Source organism: Cebus imitator, unplaced genomic scaffold (assembly GCF_001604975.1).
Source record: "Cebus imitator isolate Cc_AM_T3 unplaced genomic scaffold, Cebus_imitator-1.0 Scaffold0, whole genome shotgun sequence".
NCBI classification, from domain to species: Eukaryota; Metazoa; Chordata; class Mammalia; order Primates; family Cebidae; genus Cebus; species Cebus imitator.
The window spans coordinates 19178960-19190046 of record NW_016107315.1 but is presented as its reverse complement, the minus strand read 5'-3'; the positions used below and the strand labels follow the sequence as shown (position 1 = coordinate 19190046).

The following is an 11087-nucleotide window of genomic DNA, read 5'->3' as shown; positions in this document are numbered from 1 at the left end:
CAGCAATATTGGCAGCTACGTGCCTCCTTGGGTGCCCTGGCAGTTTGAGAAGAGGTCTCTGGGAATGGCCTTCATGTACTTGTGAATTTACCATGCAAAGTAGGGAAGGAGTCCCTAATTTCTCCGTAGCTGAATTCTCAGGACGATAGCTAGGTTTGTTGGTACAAAATAATAACATCTGGGACTTTTTATTTAATCTGCAAGCTACAATAGAAACAATAAATAAATTATTGACTGCTTCACTCTTGAGTCCCAGACCTACCTTCCTGTCACTTCAATGTCCAGGGTATGTTCTCCAACCCTCGGTACAATAGAGAGAAATTACCTGGGGAATTGTCAACATACTGAGAGATTCTGAGATTCGCAGAAACTCTTAAGAGATGGAAAGTTTCATGGTAGCAAAGAACGTACACAGAAAGGCTCCCCAGAGTCATAAAGGCAGAAGCTCTTTCTTGGATCTGCCCATATTGTCTGAATATTTCCTCCATTTTTCATGTCCCTCAAGAGGATAGATTGACTCTGATTTCATCTAGTTTGAGTCACCTAGAGCTATGCTCTTCACTTGCCTGAGGGAAAAGGGGCAGACTATTCTGATCTGACCGTTCCTTTCAACCCTGACAGAGAACTGTCCCCTCTCCACACACTACTAGTGTAAGTCCTACGGTTTGGGGGAAACTCCAGGAGTCTGACCGCTGGTGCTACAGTGAAACAGTAACTGTGGTTCATCTGGTTTACCCTCCTCCTCATAGGTAGGGTCCACCTAAACTGAGATCTCTTTCCTCAAATCCTCGTACTCACCACTAACTCAGTTAACATATTCAAAATGATTATTACGTAAAAACATCTTAGTTACTAATGAACCTCAGGATATGTTGCTGTAGCCCCTGAGAAGCGTAACTTTATTTCTTTTAAAATTAATAACTGATTGGAAGGTGAGTTTCCATTCAAAAATCACCATTTTTATTGATTTGCATGATAATATTGGAGATGCAAACTGAAAGTTCTTGGCCATAATCTAAACATCTTCTAATCACACACACAGAGACATAACTAAGCACCTCATTAGTCTCAGAGTTGAGGTCTAAGCCAGGGCTTACTCTTCTGGACTAATTGCATCTCCAGAACTCTGTGTTGGAGAGGAGGGGATCGTGAATAAAGGGCTTTACAACTTCCAAAGGTTCAAGGTAATAGGGTGAAAGGGGTTCCTGAATACTTTTTGGCCATGGGTCTGGAATTTGTGACATAAGCAGAATTTGATGGTGGGGAGGGTACCTTAACGCAAAAAGGTAAAAGGATTAGAGGCACAAAGAAAAGGAGCAGAGTGAGACTCAGTAGGAAAATCAGGTATTAGGGCCACAAGGCTAGGGAGTATACATACATTTGAGGAGATTTCAGGAGTGAGTCGATAAAGGAGTTCAAATATAAGCAAGGAATACAGGCGGATCAGTAAAAATCGTTGGCTGGGAGGAAGAAATTTCTGCTGTAGGGGAAGTGGTATAATAATATTATGGAAGTGTAATTATGTAAGGAGACAGTTTCTGACAGGTCAGAGGAAGAGAACCTTTCCTCCAATCTCATGGGTCCCATTAGGCAAATAACTGTGGGATTCCTAGAAGGAAAGAAGGGGACATCTCAAAAGGCAAGAGAAAGGAGTGTAAGATGCAAGTGAAGATGTTAAATTTCAGGGAAATGAGAGGAAGGAAAGGAAGACTTCTGCCAGTGAATATGCAGAACAAAAAAAAAAATCAGTGCTATCGTGTGTGTATGTGTGTGTGTACACATGTGCATATGTCTGCACAAGTGCGTATGCAGTACATTAATACTTCATGGTGTTACTTTAAAACTTCATCAGGGTGGTCAATGCCAGGTCAGCAGTTAGTATGTAGCTCTCTTCCTCTGTGCATGAAAATGCCAGTTTGATCTTTTGGCATGTAGTAATGACCTCCAAAATATCGTGAATCCAAAAATCTTTTTCATACTCTCCTTATGGGAACCCTCTGTATGCCTCTGAGCCTAACCTTTCTGTGTCCTCTGTTCTCCACTCCTAGAGGTATGTATTTTCAGTCCGTGTTCAGCCTTCTTTTTGCCTTTCTGCATTCCAATGATTTGTACTTATATATTCTCTCGGCTTTAATACATGTCTCCATGTAGGTGACTCTCAATTCTACCCATCCAGCCCAGCTTTAGCCTTATGTTCTTTTACAATATGGTACAGTGAAAAGACCATAGAAACTGCCATCAAAAATCCTGAGTGATAGAACTGGAATAAATCAGGTTCAGGATTAACCTAGCCATTCCCTCTGGCTCCAAGTTGCCAAGAAGAGAAATTACAGAGTCATTGATTTCCCTAGGAGCAAAGTATGCCTTCCAAGAACTTCCGCAGCATCTCCACCCCTAACCCTTCCCAGGGAAGCCCAACCCTGCAGGTGTATAAATAGGCGCTCTTGAAGCTTCCTGTTGTAGCCTGGCCCTCCTTCTTTCCAAAATGGACAAATCCATCCTGCTGGAACTCCCCATCCTGCTCTGCTGCTTTAGGGGTGAGTTTCTAGGGTTGACAGCTGAGAGTCCTGAATTTAGGAACGGGCGAGAGCACCCCAACAGAGGCCTTCTTATGGGAGTCCTGTGGTAACAGAGGCACGATGAGCTTATGCTCTAATGCTGAACCTTCTACCTGGGTATGTCATGTCCTCACGACCTTAACTAAAGCTCTTCTCCCTTCCTTTATATGGGGGAAATAGGCAGATTAGAGAGGAATTTAGTGGATTTTCATAGAAGCTTTGAGATGGGTTTGGAAAATGAGGTCTGTAGACAGTGTATTTTTTTTTTTTTTTCAACAGCATTGTCTGGATCACTTTTACAGAGAAATGTTGCAGGTGAGTAGATATAGATAAGTGATGTGAGAAAGGGAAGGTCTGAGGAAGGGAAGACGAGTGGGGTGAGGTGGGCACCAGCGGCTAAAATAAAACAAAATGGAAATAGACCTTGAGTTCCAACACTCAATAACCTCTTCCAGCAGGACAGAGCTGGGATGGGAGCTGATTTTAGGTTTGACAAAATAACGTAAGCTTCGACCAACAAGGCCAGGAGTGTCAGTGAAGGGCAAGGAACAGGGAAAGGAGGAAGCAGAATGCTGGCTTTTCAGGTGTTACTTGGCCAAGTCTAAAGCATGGCAACTTTAGGAATTTCAGGTAATTGTCCCCGTTGTCAGATTCCAGGCACCCACAGGTAAGAGTGCCACCTAGGGTCAATTAAAAAGAAGGGGATGAAGCAAAAACCCATATGCATTTATCTTTCTCCTTCTGGTCTGTGCTTCATCCTGTAGGAATGGGTAGATAAATCGGAGAATCCCCAAAAAGGCGAAGAGATTTACAAGGAGAGAAGAGGTACAGAGGTGCCCAGTAGGTGACTAGGCATTAGAGGGACAGAAAGGGTCTGGAATGGCTCCAGTTTAAGAGTGCAGGATGGACCCTGAAGGGCAGATTATAAGGACCCTGTACAAGAGTAAATCTCAGACAAATTTCAGATGTGTTTTATTTCTCTTTGCCAGTACAGTCGATGAAGAAGTTGTCATCGAAGATAATTATTCTAGTGAGTATGAAGAGGACCTGTCTGATCATCTCAGTCTTGATAATGTTTCACCTTTTCTTATTTCTCCACCTTTCTTTCTCCTCCCATTTTTCAAGCTAAAACTCCTGAGACCATAAACCCCAGCCACGCTCTTGGCTAGTGTGTTTTCATAGAGGCAGATGTTCACGCTTGATGGGCTCTGGCAAAGCCCTCTGGCTCTAGGCAGACTTCTAATCCAAAAGGAGAGATGGGTTCTTTCATGGTAGTGCCATCTTTTCTCACTTCTCTTTCCCCACTCTCTACCAAGCACAGTTATTGTTCAGTGTAGGATGTGCCACCTCCAGTTCTCAGGAGAAAAGTGCTCCAGAGGAAGAGGAATATGCACAGCAACAACAGAAGAGTCCTGCGTGTTTGGGAGGATTTCCAAAAGTAAGTAGTGGGTGGAGGAAGTAGACAGGGACATATCTGCCATGGCAGAAATGGGGGGTCTTACTTTACTTTCGCTGCAGGCAGTCTCACGCCTGGGCGCCTGTTTTTTCACCCCAGTCATACAACATAATGGAAATTAGATGGAGGTGGTCACTAAGGAGGGTGGGGCCCTACAGCTAAAGAATTAGTATTTTTAAAAGCCTGAAGAAAACAGAGGAGAATAAATCGAGGTGAGAGAACAGGCATAATCTATGCCCAATGGGTAACAGTGAGTTGTTGAGGTGGGGAGGGGGCTTTTGGCCTTTGTGCCTACCTGGGCTTCCCTCATCTGCGGAAACAGAAGGGTCGGAGTCATCAGTAGACTCTGGCTGAATTGCCCTGGGTGGTTAAGACAAGACATCATGATTTCTCTTTTTCCACCCTTTCTGCTAAATTATCTCTTGGCATTTATAACCCTCGCTTAAACCAGTGTTCGGATTCTCCGTAGAAACACCCAGCTTTGGCAATCCCTGAATTACTGCTCTCCTTAACCTGCCCTACCCCCAATAATCATTTTAGGCGGCCCCATCACTGCATTTCTTTTGGGAAGCTCCAACTTGCAACATCTTCCAGTTCTTTACATTTGAATAACGGAGCTTTGTATTACACAAGGTTGTTCTTATATGTTGGTGTGGTCTAAAGAAAAGGTTTTTTGCAGAAGTGTCATGGCCAGGCTTTCTGATCTGTTTTTTCTTCCTTCCACAGGGGATGGTACTCCCTTTTTAATCTTCATGGGCTGCCAAAAGAACTGTGCTGATGTAAAAGGCATAAGGTGGAGTGTCTACTTTGTGAACTTCAAGTGCTGCAGGGACTACGACCTTTGCAATGAAGACCTTTAGAAGTTGGTGGTTCTTCTGTGACTCTAATTTCTGGGTGAGGTTGTTGCCTCAGCCTCTTCACAATGACTTTCTAAACACACACACACACACACACACACACACACACACACACACACGCTACGGAAGAGGATTGCAAACACATGTCTCCACTTTTTGCACATGAATAAAAAAATCCCTCTCCTTTTCTACTCTGTGTTGCCCCTTAAAATAAGTAAATAAATAACCTTGAGAGCAAGAACAAAATCAATATATTCTGCAGGTTGCTACAAATCCTAGCACTTTCACTTTATAACCAATTTGTTCAGAAAAGGAGGAAAAGGATAGTTTAATTTTGAAAAAGAATCCCTTCCTCTCTCCCCTGCTCCTGTCCTTCCTTCTGGGGCAGGATATTTTAATATTTTTCACATTTTTTTCCTCTCTGTGTTATCATTCTTATCGCATTCCAAAGAAAGCACATAAATGTGGCCTGAAGGGAGGGGGAGTGGCAACATAAAAAGAAGTGGCTCGAGTCTTCTTGGAGTTTGTTCATGAATGCTGGTCCCAGGGTGAGGAGAAGATTGGGACACACAAAGGAAGCTACACCAGAGCCATGAACAGAGAAAGACTGTCTGCCTTTTAGAATCAGACTTTGTTTGGGGCTGCGGTTTGGAGAATAACAGCAGGTGACTAGAGACAGTGCCTGCATCCTGCTTCCCTGGCAAACTCACAAGGAGGCATCAACCTCTTGACAGGGAACAGCTTCAGGATACTTCAGGATACTTCCAGAGGACAGAACCACTAGCAACAACACAAATATTCCCATGCCTGGAGCATGGCATGAAGGGAGCTGAGAACTGTGGGGTCTGAGGAAGCCACATTAGTCTGGCCACTAGCCATCTCATCAGCCACTTGTGTGGACAGATGTCCCATGACCCCAGATGCCTCTCCCACCCCTACCTCTGTCTCACACACACTGGAGCTTCCACTCTGTAAAACTCTAACACCCTGGAGAAATATGGCAGTTTGACTGAATATGTTCCCAAGGGTAGAGGCTGATTTCTAACAAAACTTGTAGAATGAAGCCTGGAAAGAGTGATGAATTATATTACATTCTGTAAATATAATAATAAAGAATGCTACCATTTTTTTTTTTTTTTTGGTGGAGTCTCCCTTTGTCACCAGGCTGGAGTACAGTGGCACTAGCTCAGTTCACTGCAACCTCTGTCTCCCAGATTCAAGCAATTCTCCTGCCTCAGCCTCCCCAGTACATAGGACTACAGGTGCCCACCACCATACCCAGCTAATTTTTCTTGTATTTTACTAGAGAGTGGGTTTCACCATGTTGGCCATGCCGGTCTCAATCTCCTGACATCGTGATCTGCCAGCCTCGGCCTCCCAAAGTGCTGGGATTACAGGTGTGAGCCACTGTGCCTGCCACTACCTTTCTTCTATACCCAAATTGTGCTTTCTTCTTTCTCTCTCCTCCAAACCCTTCCTAATTCCTTTAACAAACATGTATTCAAAGCATAGTATGTTTCAGGTACCGCTACACCCTGGTGTGTATACAGCAGCATAATCCCTATTCTCATGGAGCTCAGGCTAACGGGAGACACAGATCTTAAGTAAATAATAGTAACAGCTTCCACTTATATGACAGTTACTGTGTGAGAGGCACTGTTATAAACCCTTTTTATCTTCTGACTCATTTACTCTTCACACAAACCTGAGAGTCATACTACTCCCCATGTAGGTCAGTCGAAAACAAAAACATCACCGGTCATTTTTACAGAGACTTTAAGAATCGTTAACCAGGTATTGGAGGACACAAAAAGCCAAAGGAAGATATTGAGTTAACAAAGATAGAAATTGCAAGAAGCTGCTAAAACCTGTAGGTCTAGGGAAACACAGGGAAAATGTTGGAGGTCCATACTTCTAAGGTCTAATTAATTAATTTAATTACTTAGTTAAATAATTAATTAATTTAAAAGTGTGAGGGAAGGATCCCTTTGAACTGGGACCCAAACATCTCAGGAACAAAGGGCCTCCCTGAAGATAAAATGCAGACCTCTAGGGAAGAGGTACTGTTCAGGTGGTGCTGGCATCTCTGGGGCACCAGGAAGCTGGTTCTGAAAATATAGGGGGAAAACCATGGAACAAAACCAACTGTAGCTCTGAAGGCAACTGCCACTGCCCAGGTGAAAAGCTGTCAAGAAGAAGAGAAAGCAAACGGGAAAAGTGCTCCCCTTGTCCAGCCTGCCCGTCTCCCTCCAGCACTCCCTACTGGCAGAATTTAACAAGGATCCAGCTTGCAAAGACCACCGTCATAAAGCAGAGTATAGAAACGTGAAGTTAAAACTGAGAGGCAATCATTTAATAACCCGCTTAATCACACCTTTGGCCATTCAACTCTTTACACACGTTTTTATGTGATTTTGAACTCCACTGAACAAGAAAGACAACTTTACGCTTTTGCCTAATGAGATGCGTTTATCCACCATACAAGTAAAGGCACTTTTACTTTTTCTCTAAATAAGGACACAGAGTCCTAAAGTCATCTCTATTTCAGAATAATATCCTAGATATTCATTTTCATGCAACATTAAATATTCTTGAAATCCAATCAATTCCACCTGTCAGCTACTGTCAATAATTTTTATGTAGAATAATAAAGAGATAGAGGAAAATGAGAAGAAAATATGACAAAAAAGGAAAAAGATATGCCTAGGTATCCAGTGTTTGTGTTTTTTTAACTGCTAATGAGGCTGCAGGCAATATTCATAACTTCCTTCTTCTGCTACCAATTCTACATTTTGTTTTCCTCAACTAGACCCTCCTGGGGTCAGCGTTATCTAACTGATGGGATGACGAAAGTCTTCCTTCTTGAAAGGTTCAAATTTTCAATGGCCTGGATTTTTTTCAGTTTCAGAGCTTTATATTTATGGTTACTAGACAGGAAGAATAAAGTAGCATTTCGGAGAATCTCCTGTATTCCCACCTCATTGTGCAACAGCTGTGCAATTCCCTCTTAACAATCAGGATCAGTTTTCTCAGCCTGTAGAGTAACCTCTGTGCTTCTATGGTGGCATGGAGGCATCAGGAACCCAAAATGGTCTTAGCATTCAAGTCAACTAAAGTATTGTTTTTTTCCCTAGTGGAAGCATTTCTCCCTTGGTAACTAAGACTTCCGAATGAGCAAAAATCAAAGTTGCAGGAATGGGATAATTTATTCCCACTTCTACATCTTGATTCTTGGACTTGTGTACTCTGACTATGGGAAAAGCAGAAGTATATATTAGTTCTGATTATGAGCATATACTGCATTCTACTCTCTAATCTAATCTTTTCAGAGTGTTTTCCCCCAACTTGTAGTTAAACTGAGATTTCATTGGACGAGTTATTCCGTTATTCCATCAGGTTGGTTGCTTCTGATGATGGGGTGCATGGTAAGATAAATGATTTCCATGGGCATGAACACATTGCTATCCTTCTTTGTGGTGAAGCAAGTTCCTTGGGTGGAAATAATTCTATGTTGAGAACACCTTGATGGAGAATAAAGCATTACCTAAGTCTGCAATTAATGGTGCTGGCAGAAGAATTATTAACAGGAACATCTATATCCAAAATATCTGTTTACTCCAATGAGGATAAATTCTATCCATGATGGAAGCTGCCTAATGCCAGCCAGGCTGTTATCAACTAGCTGTAAATTAATGTAGATCTGTCCAGACTAAATGGATGAGACACTCCTGATTGGAGTTTAATGCTTGGGCAATCCATCTCCCACTTGTTGCCAGAATACCCATTTGTAAACACCAGTTTCTCCTGTCTCAAAGCAGTTCGTTATTAAACAGAAATCTAAGAGGCCATAGATGTGTAATGGAAGAGAGGAGGCAATGGAGCAGAACCACCTGCTCATGTGACTAACTTGTGCTGTCCTGGCTGGCTTCAGCCTGTTCTCTTGTTGGCCTCTTCTCCTTAGTGGCAGATTGCTATCTTACACGCCCAATCTGTGGCTTCATGACCCAGAAAACCCAGTTCTTGATGAGCAGCTCAGGTCTTATGATTACTTGATGACCCATTGTCAGAGAAACTGATTATAGAAGATTAAATTATTTGCCAAATGACAGAGACAAGAGTCAAACTTAGGCTGCCTGTCTCAAGTCTTTACTCTTAACGATTAGGCACAAATAACTAAGAACTATGATACATGTAGGAAAAAATACAGGGTAATAAAAATAAACAGAAGACAATGCTAACTGGGGTTTTAGGAAAGCTCTTTCTGAAGTTACATTTAAGCTTAGAACCATGGGCTAACCTATTAGGTCAGGGCAAGAGGGAAATGGTGAAGAGCAACCATGCACTGAAAGGAACTTCCTTCCAGGTGAAGGGAACAGGAGGTGCAAACCACCTAAGTAAAGAAGTTCCCTTCATGACCCCTTCCTTCAAGTGTTGTTTCTTCTTTTTTTCCCTGAATTCAGTGGTACTCTTTAGCCCTTTAGAAATCATCATGGCCCATGGGTTTGTTGTTTTCTTTTTGTTTTTGTTTTAAGGTACCTCTGCCTTAGGTTTAAGATTTGACTTTCTATTTTGGAGGATAGTAAACTCTTTCTTCATACACAGACTTATGAGATAATAAGAACAGAAGGCAGACTGGGCACGGTGGCTTACCCTGTAATCCCAGCACTTGGAGAGGCCAAGGCAGGGGGATCACCTGAGGTCAGGAGTTTAAGACCAGCCTAGCCAACATGGTAAAACCCTGTCTCTACTAAAAAAACAAAAATCAGCTGGGCATGGTGGCACGTGCCTATAGTCCCAGCTACTTGGGAGGCTGAGGCAGGAGAATTGCTTGAACCCAAGAGGCAGAGTTTGCAATGAGCCGAGATTCCACCACTGCACTCCAGCCCAGGCAACAGAGCACAACTCTGTCTCAAAAAAAATAAAATAAAATAAAAAACCCAAAAGGCAGATTATTTGGCCCCCATGAGATGAAGATGCAGCATGATCTCTGTCTCTCTCTCCTAAAGTCAGCCCTAGGGAAGCTCTGAAACTGGGTTTCTATGAATCAATAAAACCATGAAAAGTTCTTGCAGGAGATGTACTGTTGTCTGAAGCAGTGTGTTTGTGGCAGGGTTAGTTGGGTGGGAGGTGGCATTGTTGGCCATAACCTCAGTGTATTAGAAAGCTGTTTAAATTCTATGTTCACTTATCTTCTACATCTCTGCAAGACTATATCACCTGTTACTTCAACACAGAAATTGACATGGCCCAGACTATATTTTTGGTGCAAGCATGCAGGGAATATTATCAAGTCAGAAGTTACTAGGCTGCTCATTTCAAAGCCCCAGGAGTTGTACATTACAGTTTAGGAAAACTGCCTCATTCCAATGCTACTTCTCTTTAAGGGTTTAATGGTAAACCTCTACCAAAACAGTTGTTTGGTAATATGTATGCAAACAGGAAATACTGTTTCATAGTCCCTGGAAACTACTTCCTTAGGGTAATTCCTTCCCCAAGGAATTAACTAAAGTTCCCCTTTGAACTCATCAAGACTATTGGACAAGGATATGGTGTCCTAAAATCCATTATCAGGTGGAGATTTTGATAACCCTGGAGAAGTAGAAATCCACAGACAAAAAATAATTATAAAATGAAGGTACAATTATGCTCAAAAAGCACTAAATTGGTGTACTAAACCATATGTACTATCTGAAGCCAAATTATTAGAAGTAGGAATTCAAAACAAGAATGAAAATATATTTAAAGGTAATTAAAAATACAAGTTGAAACAAAAATCATCAAAAAGAGATAGGCGGGAATATTTGGTATAAATTATAATCAATAAAATGAACACAATAGATGGAATATTAAAACAGATCTTAAAATATGAACAAAGATAGGCAGTTGGAAGATCAGAATGAGGATATCTTCCAGAATACAGTAAAAAAAAAAAAAAAAAAGAGGGCTTAGATGGGAGATTTTTTGTTATTCATTCAATTTCCTCACTTATTGATCTATTCATATTTTCTATTTCTTCATGATTCAGTCCTAGGAGGTAGTATATTTTTTAAAGAAATTTATCAATTTTCTCTGGATTATCCAATCTGCTAGAGTATAATTGTTTATAGTAGACTCTTACTAACCTTTGTATTGCTGTAGTATCAGTTGTAATGTCTCCTCTTTCATTTATAATTTTATTTATTTTTTTCTCTCTCTTTCTTAGTCCAGCCAAAGGTT

The 11087-nt window shown here is 41.7% G+C and overlaps 1 protein-coding gene across 1 annotated transcript; it reads left to right on the top strand.

The window, feature by feature from the left end:
- The first annotated feature begins 2477 nt into the window (after positions 1–2477).
- On the top strand, positions 2478–5984 carry PATE1 (prostate and testis expressed 1). Its single transcript, XM_017533791.1, has 5 exons — positions 2478–2537; positions 2838–2873; positions 3553–3588; positions 3880–3996; positions 4741–5984. The coding sequence occupies exons 1-5, from the start codon at positions 2486–2488 to the stop codon at positions 4872–4874; spliced, it is 375 nt and encodes a 124-aa protein (XP_017389280.1). The 5' UTR covers positions 2478–2485; the 3' UTR covers positions 4875–5984.
- The last annotated feature ends 5103 nt before the right edge of the window (positions 5985–11087 follow it).

Excerpts from the sequence above, each read along its gene's own strand:
- PATE1 (XM_017533791.1), top strand. The coding sequence starts at position 2,486 with ATGGACAAATCCATCCTGCTGGAACTCCCCATCCTGCTCTGCTGCTTT. Across the intron at positions 2,538-2,837 it reads CCTGCTCTGCTGCTTTAGGG|CATTGTCTGGATCACTTTTA; the intron begins GTGAGTTTCTAG and ends TTTTTTCAACAG. Across the intron at positions 3,997-4,740 it reads GTTTGGGAGGATTTCCAAAA|GGGATGGTACTCCCTTTTTA; the intron begins GTAAGTAGTGGG and ends TTCCTTCCACAG.